This window comes from Lagenorhynchus albirostris, chromosome 8 (assembly GCF_949774975.1).
Source record: "Lagenorhynchus albirostris chromosome 8, mLagAlb1.1, whole genome shotgun sequence".
NCBI lineage: Eukaryota > Metazoa > Chordata > Mammalia > Artiodactyla > Delphinidae > Lagenorhynchus > Lagenorhynchus albirostris.
This window is the reverse complement of record NC_083102.1, coordinates 10,584,989-10,608,697: the sequence shown is the minus strand read 5'-3', so window position 1 is coordinate 10,608,697 and position 23,709 is coordinate 10,584,989. Positions and strand designations below refer to the sequence as shown.

Here is a 23,709-nt window from a genome sequence, read left to right as displayed (position 1 = left end):
CGCATGATACACCACGTGCACAAAGGTGGTTACTTCTTGTGTGGGGTCTCATCTCAATACAGGATAAAAACGTCTCAAGGGCAGGGCCTTCCCTGTTTGCCTCTCAGATCCCCTTCGGGCACTGTACACAATACTGGTAAATCTCAGATGCTAAGTAAATCCTCACTGATTGACGACACATACTACACCAGATTGTAAAGCCCTTCCAGGAAAGGGTCTTGTCTGTCGTCTCTGTAATCCCAGCCATCTGCCAGACCCCCATCTCACTTATTAGTTTGATAAGAATGTTGAACCATCACTAATTCCCAACATGGGACAAGAGGCTTAAGGACTTTATGGTGACAGAATCCTGAGGAGATTTCCCTTTCAGAAAATGTTTTGTTTGCTTGCTTTAAATCAAGAAAATTAATATCCTCAGAAAGCAGTTTCCTTCATTAAGACTTTAATGCTAATAATGAATGCTTGTCACACTCTTCCACCTAAAGCTTACCTAGTAAAAATATTTCAGACAAGAGTGTTCTAATTAAAACAAATTAAAGTCACTCCTTAGGAATTAAAATAAGTACTCAGAACAATGAAGTACAGCAAAAAATGATAACTGACATTTGTGTCTCGCTTCTTAAGTATATCGCTTCATAAAGAAACCAGCTTTATTTTTTTTCTGTTCAAAATATTTTGTTTTGTGTAGCATTAACAAAGTTTCTGAACTTTCTGAGGTACATGTGCAAAGAAAATCGTAGCTACAAGTGTTAAAGAAAACCAAGATCAAAAAGTTGGATGGTAAAAACAATCTTTCACTCAAACATCCAGCCCATTATGCAGAAAAGAGGAGAGACATGGTCACAAAAGGAAACCAAATATAATACTAAAAGGCTATGTTCTCGCTGATAAAAGAGAGATGCGATATGAGAAGAGCAGACTGGGAGATCACGCAGAGCTAAAATTTACATCTACCAAGGCCATTAGCTCAGGAGCTAATAAATGTGCTAAAAGAACATGATGTTTTAAGACCTAAAGCACTAATTCTCAAACCAGACCAGAGGCATTCTTGTTAAAAACTGTTAGAAAGGCAAATTCTTGAGCCCTGCTCCGGACCTGCTGAATCCACAGTGCTAGGGGTGGGGTGCTCCGGGTCTTCTGACACAGGCTCAATTTGAGAACCACTGGCCTAAACCACAGGAACATATGTAAAATTAAGGACAGAGCATCAGGCAAATTTTGGTATTAATGAAAGCTCATAAGGAAAGTAAACATACTAATCAAGACAAATATTAAAATTTATTAGGATAATAAAGATTAGAAGACACTAAATGTACCTTAATGTCTATCTTTTTTTTTTTTGCTGTACGCGGGCCTCTCACTGCTGTGGCCTCTCCCGCTGCGGAGCACAGGCTCCGGACGCGCAGGCTCAGCGGCCATGGCTCACGGGCCCAGCCGCTCCGTGGCACGTGGGATCTTCCTGGACCAGGGCACAAACCCGTGTCCCCTGCGTCAGCAGGCGGACTCTCAACCACCATGCCACCAGGGAAGCCCAATGTCTATTATTTTTGTAACAGCTTACAGAGATAATTTCCATACCATAAAATTAACACATTTAAAGAATTCAATGGTTTTAGAACATTCAGAGAATTGTTCAGCCATGACCACAATCAATTTTAGAATATTTTCATCACTCTAAAAAGAAACCCCATATCTTTAGTAATTCTCCCCTAACTCCCCATCCCTCATCCACTAATATATTCTAGTTCTGTAGATTTACCTGTTCCAGACATCTGATATGAATGGAACCATATAACTATGTGATCTTCTGTGTCTTGATTCTCTCATTTAGACAGATGTTTTTAAGGTTCATCCATGTTGTAGAATGTTTCCGTATTTTATTCCTTTTTATGACCTGAACAAGTTTCTCTTGTATGGACATACAGCCCTTTGTTTATCCATTCATCTGTTAATGAACTTCAGGACCATTTCTACCTTTTGGCTATTATGTGTAACGGTGCTATGAACATTCATATACAAGTTTTGTGTGGACATTACGTTTTCATTTCTCTTGGGAATATACCTACGAGTGGAACTGTTGGGTCAAATGGTAACTCCATATTTAACCATTTAATGAAGCGACCAACTGTCTTCTAAAGTCACCGCACCATCTTACATTCCCACCAACAGCATATGAGAGCTCTGATTTCTCCACATCCTCGTTAACACTTTACCTTTTTGATTCCAGCCATCTTGGTGAGTATAAAGTGGTACCTCACTGTATTTTGATTTGCATTTCCCTAATGGTTAATGATGTAAAGCATCTTTTCATGTACATGTTGGCCATTTGTCTACCTTCATTGGAAAAGTGTCTACTCAGATCCTTTGCACATGTTTTAATTGGGTCATATATCTTCTTATTGAGTTGTAAGAGTTCTTTATATATTCTATATACAAGTCTCTTATCAGATATATGATTGGCAAATACTTCCTCCCATTCTGTGGACTGTCTTTTCAGTTCTTGGTAGGGTCCTTTAAAACAAAATGTTTTACTATTTTTGTTAAGTATCTCCTGAAAAATATCAGCTTTGAACTCACTCTTTAACGCTAAGTGTAATTTTTACTAAGATGCTGGATATTAACATATGGAAAACATGACTTATACTGTGGAAGTTTTACTAGATTAGGAAAGATACTGTTCATGCTACACAGACATGACATACTACTGCCACCTGGAAGCAACATATATGAACTGTCCAAATAGTATTTGGAATAAGCTGTTTCAACGTAAAAAGCAACAGTTCTGTGACAACTTTACCAACACAAATAATATTAACTTAACCACTTTCATTGCATGGAAGGTAACCAGAAATACAAAGTATTACAAAATGAAGACTTCATGTGCTTTCTACTTTTTAAATTCTTTGAAATATTGTGTACTCTCCAAGGATAATTTTCCTTGGCATAGAATATGCAGAACTCTCATGTTATCAAGGACTCAGAAGGCAACATAATAATGTTCTGTGGATATCTTGGAAGTCTAAAAAACTAAAAACTGAGTAGGTTTATGTGCCTACCAAAAAATGGGCAGGTCAGGTGAAACAGCCAGCTGACATCAGACTAATTTTCCTCAAATGGGAAACGTAGGGCATGAAGTAACGGTAAACAAATTGGCACAGACTGGCAGGCTGATAGAAAGGAAGGCAAGCAGACAGGCAGAGGGGCGAGTAACAGAGATTCTATTCAACACAGTGCAAGGTGCCGACCAAGCACTGACAAGAGAGGTAGAAGCCAAAGACGATCCACTATTGAACGTTAACAGCTCAAACAGTTCTATTAAATGTAGTCCCCCATGAAAAACGTCCATGCTGCTTAATTAAAATCATCTACAGCTGTTCTGCAAGCAGTTATAAAGCAAATTTGGGGAGTGGATGGGGAGAAGGTAACACACAGCTAAAAAGTCCTGCTTTATACACTGACTATAGGTAGGGAAGGAGGTGAAGCAGAAAAAAACTGAAGGAAGAAACAGTTTCCATCTCTGACATGAAAGTGTCCACTTAAAACGTGATTCTTGATTAATGTATATACACTACTATGTATAAACTAAATAACCAACAAGGACCTACTGTATAGCACAGGGAAATCTATACAATATTTTGTAATAACCTATAATGGAAAAGAATCTGAAAAATATAGATATATAGTATGTATAACTGAATCACTTTGCTGTACACCTGAAACTAACAAAACAGTTTAAATCAACTATACTTAAATTTTAAAAATTAATTCATTTAAAAACGAAAACCCAATTCTTTCTTATGATTGCTGTCCCTGCTATGCTAATGAATTTAAATCCCATGAAAGGTCCTCTCGCTTTATTTGCTACTATATAATGCTTATCTCCCAAACCTCAAAGGAACAGTAGTTCATTCAGCCTTATAAAATCTGTTCAGGAAAGATGCCATTTCCCTAAGAAAATAAAAGAAGAAATAAAAGAATTTTTGACATTGGAAAATGTTCTCTAACCCATCCAGATGTAGGATTTTTTGCTTTTGTTGTTGTTTTGGCATACTGAGAAATATTTGTATTTCTCCCTTCACCATACTGGTTATCTACAGACTTATTTTCTAAATATTCATGGGTAAAAATATATTTTCCAACTCTTTAACTTCCTTCAGTAGTATTAACAGTTATTAGTTTGTTTAAGAAAGTTTCCAATAGTTTAAAAAATTAAAAGTACCATCATCCTCTATTATATCATCCAAGGTGCCAAAGTATGATCTTAATCATTCCAAATAACAAGGGTAGTAAATAAAAATGGATAAGAATCATGCAAATTTGAAGAAGCGGATCAGAATTTCATAAGTTAATGAAAAACAAAAACATACCTCTACCATATTATAAGAAGATGAAAGTAAGCGGTAAATATCTATTAGCTTGTTTTGGAGAAATGTTTCCTCTCACTTTTATTTATGATACCAAAGCTGAAAATATGCTATTTGGAAAGGTCAAATGAACTAAAGATAAGGACAGCACCCAATTAATCAATCAAGTATAATAACCTCCTAGTTTTATGAACCAAACATCAATCAGATGTCATCTTAGGGCTCCCTGGATACACACAAGAAAGAAAATAGAGTACAGGTAATAACAAAAAGTTCAGAAATAAATATTCTTCTACATATATTTCTAAGCTCACTCAATTTTACAATTTTTTCATTCCATGATTGTAAATAACTTGTTATTTATCTCTAATTTTTCCTCGTTTATTTTGTTGACATATTTACTAACAGTTTGCTTTAAAATAAGTTTCAGAACTATGATGGTATCATCCATAAAACTGAAAGAAAAAGTTCAATTAACTACTAACAATTTTTACTAGAAGTAAAAGACACCACTTAAATTTACTGAAGTGACACTATCCATGTACCACAATAAATTGTCTTTTAATTTTGATTCCAAACTGAACATAAAAGGCAGGTGAAATTATTATCAGTTCAGTGTTCAAAAATAAGAAAGACACCACCAACAATAGCATGATGACATAAAATTGTTAAAAAGGGAAACAAAATGCTCACTGGTAGGCAAAAGTAAATTCTACATTGATTCTAAAGTTGAAATGCAATAGAAATATCCACTTCCAGTTTGTTCCAACAAGTGCTTAACAAAGATTAAAAATCATCATATAAATAATTAGTGAATGTTCCTGACATAATGAGCACCATACAGTAAATACAACTGAAACCCACTTCAATGGCAAAAGATCTCCAAGTACCAAGGTCAGCACTCAAAATAAGAAGTCTCATTAGTTTCACAGTGCAGAGATGGAATAAATATAAGAGGATGGATGGAATCTTTACCAAGTTATTTTCATACTGATTGGAAGTTTGACATTTATGGTTTGTGACTTCTAAAAGTAAGTCTAGCAGAAAAATTGTCCAGTTTGCTGAGATATACAGTTAATCAAAACTCACTATACCTACAAGTGTTTTGTTTTTTTTTTTAAACAAGGAGTAAGGGACTGCATTGCTCAATCTTCCTTCCAGAAACTTGAATGCCAATTGTGTGTAATAAAGAATAAAACTTAAAAGTTCATATCTCACCCTCAATTTTTGGTTAAACTGAATGAACGAAAGAGATGTGAAAGGCCTCAGGATTCTACTTAGCTACAACAGTTCATGGTTGCATGCTTATGGAAAGTTAACTGATGTCACAGACAGGATATAAAAATCATTTCCTACAAGTAAAACCTCCAAACCATTTCTACACCACATTTAACTAAACATATGTAGAGTAATGCATACACAGCTTTTAATGTTGTTAAGTATGGAAATATTACTTTCTATTTACAAAAGAAAAAAAAAGTTTACATTTGCTTTCTATTTATCTTTCTCCTGTGGAGAGGACTGCTGCTTCTTTAAAAGCCAGAAAGAGATCTATCTCGATCTGTGTTTATACTGTGAGAAGAATAATAATTCACCTCTCCAAGAAAATATTAAGAGTTTATTAAAGCACGCTTACAATTCCATTATCATTAGAAAAAAATACCCGTGTTAGACTAATTGCTAACATTAACATATTTTTTGCTTTGTTATGTAAGAAGTTATAAAAAGGCACAAATGGAACGGAAGTTATTACTGAGGCCTCTGCTAAAAATGTCCCATAAAATCTAGAAACACTGTTCTATTTGCAACACTATGACGATACCCCTATCTCATTTCCAACAATGCGAGATGGTATTTTATTCAGCCAGAAAGAGTTTTGGAAGATAGTCCTTAGAGGCCTACTGAATGTTCTGAATTAAAATATATTTTCTCAAGGACATCTTTGATTCAGTAATAATTGAGATTAAAAAAATGAAAAAGTAAAGAAAAAGCAAACTAATAGTTCTGCCTACATAATCAAAGCAAAAGAGAATCTGGTGAACTTAAGCATATGGACATGGATAAGCCATATGCAATTAAGTCTACTGTGTTAAATAAATGTATAGTGGCTTAGGCTGGCATATTTATATTTCTCAAGATCCCTAAACTTGCTTTCTATGTACATTTACATCTGTACTCCTACAAATTTCGGCTTATATTTAGCTTTTTTCCTCTAAGATGAAAAACCCAGCCTATTTCCAGCCAGTACAAAGATAATGCCCCTTTTGTTATTCCTGCAATGTTCTATATGTTATTGAATATGAAGGATGCACAATGCTGTGAATCATGATTAAACTGCCAGTGAAACCCCAGAAAAAGGACTGAAATTATAAAATGCATCACTATAAATAAGATGTATAAAATAAGCATAAAACAAAAGGACTGGCTTGGATTTGTAACTAGTGATAAATTATACATTGAATAAATATTTAGCTAGTGAATGATACAGTCTGGTAATGATAAGTACATTCTAAACACAGCATTACCAATCTATTTTTAACATAACCAAAACTTGCTGACAATTGAAAAAATGCACTGCACATTATCTATCCTCTACCATCTCCTCTTTTGAACGCCCAAAAAATCCCAAAGACATATCACGTTACTGAGAAAGTCAAAATAACAGTGTTCTTAAAGGTAGTAATGGAACACAGGAGGGGAGGTTCCATTTTTTGGCACTTTGATCTTCAAAATAAAATTACAGAACAATTTTAACTTAAGGGCAGAATTATAATTTCAAAAACAAATATTCTGGAAGATTATATTATTTTCCATTAACTTCTATTACTTTGGAATGTGTTTCACACATTGACCACTTACATATAGGAAAGATAAATTCCAACTATACGATGAAAGAATTTTAAATAAAATATCTCATAATGCTAAATTCTTACAGTCATTCACTTATGACTTATTGGGGAGGAAATAACAACCATCATTGGTATTTTTCCCCTTTTCACTATTTAATTGGGAAGGAAGGAAGGAAGGAAGGGAGGAAGGGAGGGAGGGAGGGAGGGAGGGAGGGAGGGAGGGAGAGAGGCTGGTAACTTCTAAAAGATATTTGGTTTTGTGAGTCTATCTTGGCTGATTTCACTAACCCACTTCATTCCCCACCCTTGGATAGTCTGGTGAATATTTTTTCCAATAAAGTTAATTCAATGAGTCCACTCACTTCATAAAAACCACCGAAGTGTTTACACATATATATATATTTGTATTAACATGACAGATGTTGAGGGGAAAAAAAGGTAAGGTATTTTTCTGATGTAGATATTCAAAAGAAAGGAACTTATCTTAAATATTTTGAAGAACTGTATGTCTGTTGCCAAGTTAGAAACACAAAAGTGTAAAAACAAACAAAACAGTATGCACAAAAACAACCTTTCTTTCTTTAGAAACACATTTATATCTTGTTTCAAAGCTACTGCCCCCTCATCTAAAAGAGCCTCCAATCCCTAGGTGATCTTACCTAGTAAGGACAGTTTCATTGAGAATCAGGGGTGGGATTTGTTATTTACCGGTGAGTGAACAAGTCTAGTGCCAAGAGCAGGCCAAGGTGCTGCAAACAGGACACATCCTATGAGGGAAGAGGGAAGATTTCCATTTAAGATTGCCCGTTATGTGAAATGACCTACAGAACATCCGGAATGAAGTTGAGAATGGTCCCAAAGCAATGCAATGCATCTCTCTAATTGATGTTTTACAAGAAAAGCAAATTCTTCTCATCTGTATAAAGGGCAATAAATCAGTGTCCAAGATAATCATAGACAATTGAGTTATTGAAATTTGCGCTTTAATCTATTTGGTCATACCTTTTCCTGTATCTGTTTAAGGTGTCCAAAACTGATTTTTCAAATTCTGATTATGCTCATCAAGTTAATATCTAGTATGTAGGGTGTTTCCACTGTTTCTCTGAAGTCAGTGAAATGTCTTCTGTAAACAAAGGGGGACCAAGGGAAGTTCAATGCTACTACCAACAATTGATTAGAGCTACAACATACTAAGGTAAGAGCAAGACTGCCTAGAGAATACCTGGCACCAGACTTGTAAAGAAGAAGGACCTTTGAGATCAATCATCTTCTAAAGAGAAGAGAGTTGAACAATTCTCAACTTGCCAAGAAGCCTTATATATAATTGTATCAGTGTGCTAGGACTTTCAAAGCATATACCACAGTTAGGGTGACTTAACAGAAATTTATTTTCCCACAGTTATGTAGACTAGAAGTCCAAGAACAAGGTATCAGCAGGGTTGGTTTCTCCTGAGCCCTCTCCTTGGCTTACAGGTGGTGCCCTTCTCACTGCGTCCTCATGTGACCCGTTCTCTGTGAGCTCCAGCCCTGGTAACTCTTCCTTTTCTTATAAGGACACTAGTCCTCTATTGACCCTACCCAAAGACCTCATTTAACTTTAATTACCTCTTTAAAGATATTATCTCCAAATACTGTCACATTAGGGGTTGGAGCTGCAACATATGATGGAGGGGTGGAGACAGTTCAGTCCATAATGATAATACATTTTAGTTTGCCAAGAATATTATGATGTATACAGTGAGACTGGATACATCAAACACTAGATTGTAAGCACAATAATAACAGGGCTTGTGTCTTTCTCACTGATATTATGGGCCTTGTACATTGCTTGACATTGACAATGTGAAAAAATATGGATTAAAAAAGAAAATCATGGAATCTTTTTGCCTCTCAGTAAACATATTAGAAAGTGCTATGCTGTGAAACTTGATATTTTATAATGACTTTTCTTTTTGAAATATCAAGTACAACAGTTCATACAAAGCACCATGAAATTAGGATGTATAGCAGGATATTTATAAAATGCATTTCAAATATAAAGTACTTGAAGTTTTGGTTATCAATTCCCTAAATGCCCTGTGATATTGTAGTTACTGAAACAAAACACCACCAACACAATGGTCTAAGAGTGAATCCTAAGAAATAAAGTAACACTGAGGTCCTTAATATAACATTTATATTATACTACCCAGAATGATGAAAGATTTAATTCAGTAGAAATGGGCCATCATCTTGGGGATGAGAGTAGTAGATTATGTCTCTAGCCTCGCATCAGACAAAATGTGCTTTGTTCTGTGCCACTAATACATGAAACTGTCATCTATTTAAATAACTTTTGGTAGTTCCCAAATGTTTTCGTATGAATGGGATAGATCTTTTCTGCCAGCCTTATTTACAGGGACTACAGCTTGTACATAACTGTTGTGCTTAATGGACCTGAACCAAGTATGCAAATTGCTCATCAGATCTTTGGCTTAATGTTCACTTAAATGTGCTCAAAGCATAAGTTCTGTGAAACACTAAGAACAGAAAATGACATAAATAGTGTCAATTTGGTAGTTCAGTAAACTGTGATAAGCCTCAAGGTTACAGGATTCTTAAGTCTAATGACTAATCTACTCATCACTAGAACAGGTGCCTCCCAGATCATCCTAACTAAAACTTGGATACCCTAAAGCCTAGCATTTTCCCACCTAAAGTATCAGCTGGATCTTTGCTTGGATGCATTTAAATGACAAAAATGCACAGGATATTCTACCTATCCAGGTAGTCATAACCAGCAAATCCTTAAAAGCTAAATTCATGATAACTATTTAGATAACAAGGAAGCCTTATTAGAAGGTATCACTATTTCACTTTCATAGAGATTCTGCCATTATATGTATCTAACAGTTCACACTGTTCATTTCTATTGAATACGTTCAAAATTAGAATATTTCCTCCCCCTACAGTTCCTTTCCTACTAGCTTAAACAAGTGTTTTGCCCTATGGTTTCCCCCTATGGTATTCCTTTCAGTTTGTTCCAAACATTGCCAGTAAACTCTTGACACAGAAAGAATGTAGATCAGAGTTTCTCTCAGCCAAACGTCTGTCTCCCAGTGAAGTAGTGAAGAGGATATCACACCCTTACTCTTTTCTGCTTCCCAATGGCAACTTCTTTCGAAAGACTCCAAGCAGCTATTACTGTGAAACTAAAGGCTCAGAGAGGCTCAGCTTCCCCCAAAGACTACCACTACAAAAAATTTCGAGTTATTTTTAATCGTACACAAATATTAACCAGTGGAAATGTTCTTTAACTCATCTATATTCAATTAAATAGCATGATCTTAAAAATAAATAAACTTTCAGATGCAGCTTGCCTTCAAACAACCTATTACAAAGGAGAAGTCACTAAGCAAGGTGGGACAAAAAATTAACACACATAGGAACACTAATATTTATCTAACACATAACGGTCTTTAGACATCAAACTTTAAAGCAGGGTGGGGTAAAAATAAATGTTTGCAGATTCTTAAGGGTAAAATACACTACACAGCGTGGGGGAAATGGAGGTAAGTCACACCATGTTTCTCTGATTGCTTCTCAAAGCCTGCTCTCTCAGAAGTCCTTCAAACCAGCTGAATAAGCTCTATATAACAAAAATGGAGAAAAGCCATCATGGAGCGCCTTTATGTCTCCATAACAAATTTCTGGGAATCACTGTTGAACATGACAACATCTGCATTTCAGGGAAGGCCACCTAAGACCCGAATACTTTGATTGGGAGAATGACAGGACACCTTCTAAAGAGCTGAACACCATCACTTTACGAAAGGCAAAGTGCTGAATTCCCTTCTGGACAGTTAACCCAAAGGTGATGCTTTACTTTTATCTAGGTTTGTGTAGTATTCCACTATCAGCTTCGTGCAGAGATAGAATTCTTCGGGTTTGTGTTTTGTTCTTATTTCTTTTCTTTGTTTTTTTTCACTTTTACTTTATTTCAGTAAGGACACCTCACTACAAAGGTACTACTCAGCCTCCCTAGCAAGGATAACTATTAATAATGTGCTTATACTCTTCTAACTAACCACACGTCAGGCTCACTTCATTGGGCTTAACGTCAGCAAGTGTGTGTGTGTAAATTAAACATGGAGCAAATGTAAGTAAATAAATGAATGAGTTAAAATATATATATACGCATAAACGTAAGTAGCCATACTGACTTGAAGCCATTTTCTAGTTACATTAAAAACCGACATACCAGTTAGGACACAGATCTAAAGAGCAGGAAAAAAACAGAGTAAAACAAGCAGTCCAAATGTCTACACTAACTGCCATAAAGGACACAGGGTCACATGGCCCGGCAATCACTAGTTTTGGGTCATTTTCCTATGCAGTCATAGCATTTCATCTGTTACCCTAATAGATGGTTAAAAATACATATAAAAATCATTTCATGGGCAATAATGAAAAAGAAAAAATTGCAAGCATAAAATAAATAGTGAAGGGAATATTAAATAGTTAATGGGGACTGACACTTTTTCATTATAAAAAGTGATGTTTTAAATTTTTACAATGCACACATATTCTATAATTAAAGATTAAAATCCATCGAAAAACTGAAGCATTTATATTCTCAAAAATAAGGTTAACCTACTGTTCTTACAAAGAAATTATTTTAAAGAAAGGAGCATTATAAGCATTACAGTAAAAATATATGATAAATCTCTTTAGAAACTAATGTCAGAAGACAAGGGTATTGCTTAATTGCATAATATTCTTCTCTATAATAAAAGATATACCTTACCATAATACCTTAATGGACAAAGGGGATATATTCCAATGACACATTTGTTAGCACTTCAACTGTCAAAGACATAAAACCAAAAAGGCAAAAAAGGAATACATTCTTGCACATGAGCTATGAGGAAAGAAGATGAGATTAATGAAAATAGCAGTTCTGATTGGTTATACTAGAAAATACAAAGTAAGCATCTGGGAGTCTTAAAGCAGAGGGAAAAAAATGATTGAGAGAGCTCCAATTTAGATGAAGATGAAAAGGGACCCAACCTAGGCTGAAAACCAAAGAGGAATCTGGGGAGGGGGAGGGAGAGCGTGCACCTGCACCCATCTGTTGCCCGCTAACTGGTTCAAACCTGGGCAAGAGGACTTCCAGTATCTAGAAAACACCAAAGACAGACACTGACCTTCAGCAATTGCTAGGATGACCTACAATAGCTGCCCCCAGGCTAGTGTCACAGGAACCAGGAGGAAAACACCATCAGCTAAACACTCTCTATCCTTCTTCAAGAAGCTTATTCTCTTTTTTTTGCGGTATGCGGGCCTCTCACCGCTATGGCCTCTCCTGTTGCGGAGCACAGGCTCCGGATGCGCAGGCTCAGCGGCCATGGCTCACGGGCCCAGCCACTCCGCGGCATGTGGGATCTTCCCGGACTGTGGCACGAACCCGTATCCCCTGCACTGTCAGGCGGACCCTCAACCACCGCGCCACCAGGGAAGCCCAAGAAGCTTATTCTCAAGGAGCGATCAGGTGATATAAGTAAAAGAAACAAAGTACAAATACTAGGGAGAAAATCTCTACCTGGGCACGCTAAGGAAGGCTTTGTCCATAAGAGGTGGCATTTGAGTTGGACATTTAAGGATGAGTTGAAGTTTGTAAGATGAATAAGTAAAAATCTATTTCAGGCACAAAATAAGGCGGCAGTTCTATTATATCCATCACTAAATACATAGGATGGGGTAGTTATGGAAGATGAGGCCATAGATAAAAACTATATTAGAAACACACTCTTAAAAAAAAAAAGATAGACTAGGACTAGCCCTTTCAGAGTCAGCTTTAGGAATAACCTTATGATGATTTTGAAAATTTCAAGGTGATTATCAAAAAGTATGTTTCCCTTGAAATTCCTCTAACAGGGATAATGGATACAAATACATACAATAGGAATAAAATAGCTACTGATACCAAGTTTATTAAAGCTACCAACCAATTCAACCAATCTATACATAAAAAGGACAAGTATCCAATTTCTCTTATTTCAATGAGAATAAACAAAACGGACACCAGAAGTGAGGTAAGAAAGTCCCACAGAATAGAGAAATGGTATAGTAGAAGAGCAAAGGAAGAGGAAAACTTAATATAAATTTCTTAACTTTGGTTTGACCTTAAACTTCAAATAATCAGGGGAAAAGAGGCATACAGAGTCCTGGGGTGCATAATTTATGAAGGAAAGGGTCAGTACAACAAAGTGCTTTATAGCAGATTTCCACTTCACCTTAAAACAAATCTGATGGCAATACTAATCACTAGCACAGTATCAGTATAATTAGCAGAGTAAGTCACGATTTTGTTAACAAATGCTTTACTCAGCTAAGGTGTTTTTGTTTAAAGACAGAAAAGCATACAGACTGAGCAAAGTAGATGCAATTAAATCAAATGCTACAATAATTTCACAGCTGTTGAGAAGCAGGGATAGATCAAGTTCCATCTGAGGCCTTGTGGCTCTTGATGAAGATGCCGCCTTCAAGAACAGGTTGCACCTGTGTCTCTCCCCACCCCCCCACCCCCACCCCACCCCCACCCCAACCCCAACCCCACCCCCGACCTCCGCCAGCTCTCCATTCCAGCCACAACCCAGAGCCCACAGTTCTGTCTCCAGCTTCAAGCCCAATGTCTGGCACAGAAAGGCCACAACAGGTATCAGTCACAAACAGAACAGAAGGGGAAACAATGATATTATCAAATCAAAGAGCTTGCTTATATCTCAATTCATGAAATGCCACAGGTACCTCCCTTTAAACTGTAAGACCTACCAGATTGGTCAAATATTTCATGACTTAAGCTTCATCCAAAATGAACAGAGTTTGTTGCCCATACCTTGATATGGTCTTAAAATTGGTTACCAGGGAAATAAAAGAAAGAAATCAAGTGAAGGAAAGTAATTCCTTATTAGGGGAAAAAGGTGTGAGACCATAGATAAACACCTGACACTGACATAATCTGATAATCGAGAGAGGCCACAACAGTAAGAGGACCCCGTACTGCAAAAAAAAAAAAAAAAGACACAGGCTTGCTGAATGGATACAAAAACAGGACCCATACATATGCTGTCTACAAGAGACCCACTTCAGACACATACAGACTGAAAGTGAGGGGATGGAAAAAGATATTCCATACAAATGGAAATCAAAAGAAAGCTGGAGTAGCAATTCTCATATCAGATAAAATAGACATTAAAATAAAGATTGTTACAAGAGACAAGGAAGGACACTACATAATGATCAACGAATCAACCCAAGAAGAAGATATAACAACTATAAATATATATGCACCCGACCCAGGAGCACCTCAATACATAAGGCAACTGCTAACAGCTATAAAAGAGGAAATCGACAGTAACACAACAATAGTGGGGGACTTTAAAACCTCACTTACACCAATGGACAGATCATCCAAACAGAAAATTAATAACAACACACAAGCTTTAAACGACACAATAGACCAGATAGATTTAATTGATATTTATAGAACATTCCATCTAAAAACAGCACATTACGCTTTATTCTCAAGTGCGCACAGAACATTCTCCAGGATAGATCACATCATGGGTCACAAATCAAGCCTCAGTAAATTTAAGAAAACTGAAATCATAATCAAGCATCTTTTCTGACCACAACGCTAAGAGATTAGAAATGAATTACAGGGAAAAAAACATAAAAACACCAACACATGGAGGCTAAACATTACGTTACGAAATAACCAAGAGATCACTGAATAAATCAAAGAGGAAATCAAAAAATACCTAGAGACAAATGACAATGAAAACATGATGATCCAAAACCTATGGGATGGGGCTTCCCTGGTGGTGCAGTGGTTGAGAGTCCGCCTGCCGATGCAGGGGACACGGGTTCGTGCCCCGGTCCGGGAAGATCCCACATGCCGCGGAGCGGCTGGGCCCGTGACCCATGGCCGCTGAGCCTGTGTGCCCGGAGCCTGTGCTCCGCAAACGGGAGAGGCCGCAACAGTGAGAGGCCCGTGTACCACAAAACAAACAAACAAAAAAACACAAAAACAAAACCTATGGGATGCAGCAAAAGCAGTACTAAGAGGGAAGGTTATAGCTATACAAGCCTACCTCAAGAAACAAGAAAAATCTCAAATAAACAATCTAACCTTACACCTAAAGGAACTAGAGAAAGAAGAACAAACAAAACCCAAAGTTAGCAGAAGGAAAGAAATCATAAAGATCAGAGCAGAAATAAATGAAATAGAAACAAAGAAGAAAACAGCAAAGATCAATAAAACTAAAAGCTGGTTCCTTGAGAAGATAAACAAAATTGATAGACCATTAGCCAGACTCATCAAGAAAAAGAGGGACAGGACTCAAATCAATAAAATTAGAAATGAAAAAGGAGAAGTTACAACAGACACCACAGAAATACAAAGCATCCTAAGAGAATACTAGCAACTCTATGCCAATAAAATGGACAACCTGGAAGAAATGGACAAATTCTTAGAAAGGTATAACCTTCCAAGACCGAACCAGGAAGAAATAGAAAATATGAACAGACCATCACAAGTAATGAAATTGAAACTGTGGTTAAAAATCTTCCAACAAACAAAAGTCCAGGACCAGGTGGCTTCACCGGTAAATTCTATCAAACACTTAGAGAACAGTTAACATCCATCCTTCTCAAACTCCTCGAAAAAACTGCAGAGGAAGGAAAACTCCCAAACTCATTCTATGAGGCCACCATCACCCTGATACCAAAACCAGACAAAGATACTACAAAAAAAGAAAATTACAGACCAATATCACTGATGAATAGAGATGCAAAAATCCTCAACAAAATACTAGTAAACAGAATCCAACAACACATTAACAGGATCATACACCATGGTCAAGTGGGATTTATCCCAGTGATTCAAGGATTCTTCAATATACACAAATCAATCAATGTGATACCCCGTAGTAACAAATTCAAGAATAAAAACCATATGATCATCTCAATAGATGCAGAAAAAGCTTTTGACAAATTCAACACTGATTTATGATAAAAACTCTCCAGAAAGTGGGCATAAAAGGAACCTACCTCAACATAATAAAGGCAATATATGACAACCCACAGCAAACATCATTCTCAATGCTGAAAAACAGAAAGCATTTCCTCTAAGATCAGGAACAAGACAAGGATGTCCACTCTCACCACTATTATTCAACATAGTTTTGGAAGTTTTAGCCACAGCAATCAGAGAAGAAAAAGAAATAAAAGGAATACAAATTGTAAAAGAAGAAGTAAAACTGTCACTGTTTGCAGATGACATGATACTATACATAGAGAATCCTAAAGATGCCACCAGAAAACTACTAGAGCTAATCAATGAATTTGGTAAAGTTGCAGGATGCAAAATTAATGCACAGAATCTCTTGCATTCCTATACACTAAGGATGAAAAATCTGAAAGAGCAATTAAGGAAACACTCCCATTTACTATTGCAACAAAAAGAATAAAATACCTAGGAATAAACCTACCTAGGGAGACAAAAGACCTGTATGCAGAAAACTATAAGACACTGATGAAAGAAATTAAAGATGATACCAACAGATGGAGAGATATACCATGTTTTTGGATTGGAAGAATCAATATTGTGAAAATGACTATACTACCCAAAGCAATCTACAGACTCAATGCAATCCTTATCAAATTACCAATGGCATCTTTTACGGAACTAGAACAAAAAATTTCACAATTTGTATGGAAACACAAAAGACCCCGAACAGCCATAGCAGTCTTCAGGAAAAGAAATCGAGCTGGAAGAATCAGGATCCCTGACTTCAGACTATACTACAAAGCTACAGTAATCAAGACAATATGGTACTGGCACAAAAACAGAAATATAGAGCAATGGAATAAAATAAAAAGCCCAGAGATAAACCCTCGCACCTATGATCAACAACAAAGGAGGCGAGGATATACAATGGAGAAAAGACAGTCTCTTCAATAAGTGGTGATGGGAAAACTGGACAGATACATGTAAAAGAATGAAATTAGAACACTCCCTAACACCATACACAAAAATAAACTCAAAATGGATTTGAGACCTAAATGTAAGACCGGACACTATACAACTCTTAGAGGAAAACATAAGAAGAACACTCTTTGACATAAATCACAGCAAGATCTTTTTTGATCCACCTCCTAGAGTAATGGAAATAAAAACAAAAATAAACAAATGGGACCTAATGAAACTTAAAAGCTTTTGCACAGCAAAGGAAACCATAAACAAGACGAAGACAACCCTCAGAATGGGAGAAAATATTTGCACACGAATCATCTGACAAACGATTAATCTCCAAAATATATAAACAGCTCTTGCAGCTCAGTATTAAAAACACAAACAACCTAATCCAAAAACTGGCAGAAGGCCTAAATAGACATTTCTCCAAAGAAGACATACAGATGGCCAAGAAGCACATGAAAAGCTGCTGAACATCACTAATTATTAGAGAAATGCAAATCAAAACTACAATGAGGTATCACCTCACACCAGTTAGAATGGGTATCATCAGAAAATCTATAAACAACAAATGCTGGAGAGGATATGGAGAAAAGGGGAACCTCTTACACTGTTGGTGGGAATGTAAATTGATACAGCCACTATGGAGAACAGTATGGAGGTTCCTTAGAAAACTAAAAATAGAATTACCATATGACACAGCCCTCCCACTACTGGGCATATACCCAGAGAAAACCATAATTCAAAAACACGCATGCACCCTAATGTTCACTGCAGCACTATTTACAATAGCCAGGACATGGAAGCAACCTAAATGCCCATCGACAGGTGAATGGATAAAGAAGATGTGGTACATACATACAATGGAATATTACTCAGCCATAAAAAGGAATGAAATTGGGTCATTTGTAGAGACATGGATGCATCTAGAGACTGTCATACAGAGTGAAGTAAGTCAGAAAGAGAAAAACAAATACCGTATGCTAACACATATATGTGGAACCTAGAAAAATGGTGCAGATGAACCAGTTTGTGGGGCAGAAGTTGAGACACAGATGTAGAGAACAAAAGTATGGACACCAAGAGGGGAAAGCAGAGGGTGTGGGGGTGGTGGTGTGATGAACTGGGAGATTGGGATTGACACGTATACACTGATGTGTATAAAATGGATGACTAATAAGAACCTGCTGTATAAAAAAATAAAATTAAATTTTAAAAATTAATTAATTGATAAAAAACACAACCAATTTCAGAAATGCAGTTTTGAAGGTTTGTGTTAAGATTCCTTATGATGGATATTCCATGCTGTACTTTGTCACATCCTTTCTGCCGGATATTTAGGTTATTTCCAGTTTTCTCCCATCATTAATAATGTTGAGTTTCTTGCTTGTAAACCTTTGGTTACGTCTTTGGTTGTTTCCCCCACCCTCCACTCAGGATGAATTCCTAGAAGTGGAATTACACAATTTAAAGAAATACGCTTTCTTTTATGACTCACTGCATATTGCTAAAAAGGGTGTACATTTCAGTCTTTTATAGACAGTTCATGACTGTGCCCTTTCCTCCCCCCCCCACAAAAAAAAGAGGTTAAGAAATCTGAGGCCAATAGTCACAAAGGCCAATAATCTCTGATCGCTACAGAAAGTTAGTGAGATACTATCTATATTTCTGTCATTTTATCTATACTCACTAACTATACTTCTGTTGTTTTATCTACCTACCTACCAAATACTTACTTTATGTCCCCAGATTAAACCCAGAGTACAAAACGCTAGACACGTAGGGCTATTATTCCAAGGCTTGTGACCAAGAAAATCATTAAAACTTCACGATGCACTAAAGGGAAAACACACTCAAAAACTTTTATAATCTTAATCTCCCTTGAATCCCTCCTTTAGTCATTTTAAGTAGACTTTATAACATGCCACTTAAACATTGCAGGAAGAAATTAAAACCTTCAGAGTAGTCTTTCCCCTGAAACGAATCTCAGGAAATACCCAGTCAACAGAAGCCCTTGGCCTATAGGTTAAAGGTAAAATATAGATTTTATATAAGAGACTTATATTGTGTATCAGCCTTCAAATTTTTCTGTGTTTTAGTCTAGCAGTCCAGCTTCCACCCCTTAATTTCTGCTCCTGCCAAATCTTCACATCCACAGAAATTACAGAAAATGTTGTACATATGAGCTCAACAGCAACAGCACGGCAGCCCCCAGCCATGACCTACTTGCTGAAATGAAATCCCAAACCACAATGCTGACTTCCCTCCCAAACCCATGATGCTGCTTTTTCCTGGGGCTCTCTCTGTTGTGAAAAGCAACAACTCAAGCTCAGAGCTTCCGTTTCATTGCCTTTACTTGGAAGAGCAGCAACACAAACATAAACCCACAGCCTCTGTTATGAGACTCACAAAAAACCTATTCCTTAGTCTTTGTTAACAGATCTGATTTTTAAAATGGTTCATGGCTCCAAAATGCCAAGAATTATCCTAGAGGCATATATGAAAGAATTTAACATTTCAATAACCTAAAGGAAAGTTATTTTGGAAATGAGAATTATCTAACCATTTCAGTACACAAGACACTTTAGATACCTTTACTTCTCTTCATGTATATTGATACATACTAACCAAGTGTTCATTTTTTTATGCAAATCAAATGATTAGCGGGTGAATGTCAGGCCTGAGACTTTTTCAGATCAAATTCACTGCAGAAAAACTAATGAGATGAAGAACTTCAATCAGCTCAAAAATCTACATCATTTCACACTACGTGCAAAATAGGACCATTAACTCCCCAAAATATAAGCCTTAAGATGTGGTTTTCATTATCCAAGGTTTCCAACAGTTCCTATCAATGAATATTTTGTCTATTTCTAATGTTTGCAGTAAAACACAGTTGCTCACACACTCTCCTAAAATGATTATAAAACCTGATGTAATGAGTTCAGGTAGAAAAGATGTGCCTAAGCAGTTTGCTCTGGTATTTAATCGCAATATCAACCATATTAAATTCTTTTATTCCTTGTAATTACTAAGCAATTATGCACCAGACACAGAACTAGGTAATAGAGATAAAGTGACAAAAAAGACCTTTTGGACTATGGTACCCAAATAACTACCTAATTACAAGTAAATGAGTAGTAAGTGCTATGAAAGATAATACTTAAGTAATTGTCTGTGAGGGCAATGTTAGTACAACTATAATGTCAAAGTTTACATTACCTAACTTAAAGATGGCTAAGTTTAGAATACCAAGAGTTTTCATCACGATCCTACTGGATAAGAAAAATTCTTTTCACAAAATCATGTATAATGATTTATTCCCTCTAGTATCACAACTACCTTTGTCCAGATGTGAGCTTATTAACATAATACATTTGCACTCTAAGACACACAACCTTAATGATGAGAATAACTAAAGAATTCTGGGCTGATGAGACAGTATCAGGGATATGCTTCAGTATATCACAAATCAAGTTCTTCTGCCTATCATTTGACCCAAAACTTACATTGATAACATAGCAGAAGGATCCCTTTGAAAAAAAACTCAAGATTTCATTAAAGAAGAGCAGAGGTTCAAACCAGCAAATGCTATTTAACATCACTTTGAGTTCATTCCATAAAAATCAAAGAATAATATAAAAGAGTTAATAGAACCTATTTTTTGTTTTGTTTTTTTGGGTTTTTTTGCGGTACGCGGGCCTCTCACTGTTGTGGCCTCTCCCGTTGTGGAGCACAGGCTCTGGATGCGCAGGCTCAGCGGCCATGGCTCACGGGCCCAGCCGCTCCGCAGCATGTGGGATCTTCCCAGACCGGGGCACGAACCCACGTCCCCTGCATCGGCAGGCGGACTCTCAACCACTGCGCCACCAGGGAAGCCCAATAGAACCTATTTTTGACATGAAACCTCACAGGAGTTTAATTTTGTGAAACTATTCCATTTTTAACTATATTTTTCAGAATCCCTAGAGATTCTAATATATTGGCAACATGTCTTCTGTTTTAATGTTGCAAATCCAGTCACCCTGCAGATACCTAATTATTGAATGCCAGAATGAGGGAGGCTTGTGGATGCTTTTTGCTGTCACTGGTGCCAAAAATATTTACACTGGAACAAATACTTGTTGAATACTCAGGATAAACATACGGTAGTTACGAACTGCAATAGAGTGATGTTATATTGTAATTCTGTCCTTGGAGGTCCACGCTGTGGAAACCACATGTATAAACAGGTTAACAGAGAAGCAAAAATGGATTCTTCTGATAATTCAATAATTAAATCACCTTATTTTAAATTCCACTTTTTGGTATTCCAGTTGGGTTCTGGGATATTTAACAGTCACATCAGTCCCAAGTAGAGTAGAAAAGCAAAGAAACATAAATGCTAAGTAAGGTTACCTTTGCACCAAAGATGACGAAAACATTTGTCCAAAGGCTGATTCAGAATCACAAGGCAGTATTTCAAACTCCCTATGGGGAAAAAAAGCAAAATAACGTAAACAAGTGAACCAAGTCTTTCATTCCCCTCATATGAGTCTGGAATCATACTCTCTGAGACCAGATTTGCAGTCTACACAGAGCTAAATTTTAATCACAGCTAATTTCTTACACCTGAATTTTAAAAAATACCATAGGTTAATTGGATCTACTTTATTCAATATGTCCATCACATTACCATATTGCTGAGGAATTTATCATAAAAATAGTTTATCATAAAGACAATTGGGTACGCTTCTTTTTGTACAGGGTGTGCAGCAAAAATGCCCTTGATATGAATCCTTATCCTTTTGATATATGTAACACTTTGATTCAAGTACCCTTCTACCTGGCTGGTCTGCTATCATCTTGACGTTGTTTGCCAAGTAGCATAGGTCTAATGGGTGTGTACTTTCACATGCATTTTCATCCTCATTCATATTCTCTCCTTCACTTTCATTCTCTCCCTCCACCCCGAGTTATCTTGAACTCTCCAATGTAAAACTTTGTTTCCACAAAATCCTACTAGTTCTTTTCATGACTCTTTTATTCCAAGTTTTTAGATGACACTCAAAAGACTAAGAAAGATGGAAAAAAGTTACTTCTCCAACAATCATTTCAAGCCTTTTATAATGTACCGTAAATAGTGCAAAGCAGAACGCAATCAGGCTGTTGAAAATCTGTCATTCAGCTCAGTCCAAGCACTCCATTTCATTTATGGAAAGAAATGTTTGTTTGGTGATAAGAAAAATTAACTTTTTTTTTTAAAGCAATCTCAGTGTTAGAAATGGAACAAGATAAGGAAATGAAAAGGGGGTGGCATCACCCACAGCAAACGTTATTAAGTGCCGATTATATACCAGTCACCAGGAGTGCAAAGAGGAATAGATTACAGGGTATCTGTGAGAGAAGACAGTTATAATAAAGACGATTTATTCCACAATACAGTACAACACAAGGAAGGATATGAGGAATGCTGGGTAACAGCTAAATGAATGTGGCAGAAGTTCAAAGCCTAGAAAGTCAGTAAGGTCTGGTGTCATCCTAGAAATCTTTGTGATATGCAGATTTTTGAACTTGATCTTAAATACTAACATCCCAGATTTTAGACATGCTGTTTAGGATGACGGAGGAATTTCAATTGAGGCACCACGAAGTATTTAGAGTGACAGAGAAATAAGTAGTAAAGGCAATTTATGTATATCGGGGGATCATCCACACAGAGGTGATAGCTAAAGGTCAAAGCACAGACACAAGCTGAGATACTACAAAGAAAGAGCAGAGAGAGAAAAGAACAAATTACGAACACAAAATTGTCATGTTTTGCTCACCGTTACAGAACAGAAGGACGTCAACAAAGGAAATACAGAAGAAAAAGCCAGAAAGGTAAAAGAACTAAGCAGGTAATTCCAAGAATGTGCCGTCGATAACAGAGCATGCCAAGGAGACGTCACAGAGACTAGACAATGAGAAAAGGCCAACGAGGGTGGGAAAATCTCAAAGAAAAGTCTAAAAATTCACGGGGGCAGCCTCAAGATAGTAACGAGAACAAGGAGTTAGAAAACTGAGAGATGCCTCTTCTTAAAAAATAAAAACTGAACTGTGAGAAATGGGGGAAAAAGGCAGCAAAGCCCGGAGCAGGTATTTTAAATACAGAAAATATTATATTCGAATTAGGAGGAGGGAAGTAAGAGAGAGAAGGGAAATGATCTATTTATTCATTTAACAGGTTTTTTTGTTTTGTTTTGTTTTTTTGCGGTACGCGGGCCTCTCACTGCTGCGGCCCCTCCCGCCGCGGAGCACAGGCTCCTGAAGCGCAGGCTCAGCGGCCATGGCTCACGGGCCCAGCCGCTCCGCGGCACGTGGGATCTTCCCGGACCGGGGCACGAACCCCCCTGCCCTACGGCTTACATACTATTGATAAAAACAGGTGTTGAGATTCAGGCACAGGATGACCTATCACAGAGACATACCCAATTGAGGTAGAGGCAGAGTACGGTCA

The 23,709-nt window shown here is 36.9% G+C and overlaps 1 protein-coding gene across 4 annotated transcripts in view; it reads right to left on the bottom strand.

The window, feature by feature from the left end:
- TPK1 (thiamin pyrophosphokinase 1) overlaps window positions 1–23,709 on the bottom strand; it is a 334,974-nt gene that overhangs the window by 257,082 nt on the left and 54,183 nt on the right. For all 4 annotated transcript variants that reach the window (XM_060156462.1, XM_060156463.1, XM_060156460.1 and 1 more), the window contains one exon: window positions 21,630–21,701. In XM_060156462.1, coding sequence (XP_060012445.1) covers window positions 21,630–21,701 — 72 coding nt within the window. The remainder of the gene's footprint in view (window positions 1–21,629; window positions 21,702–23,709) is intronic.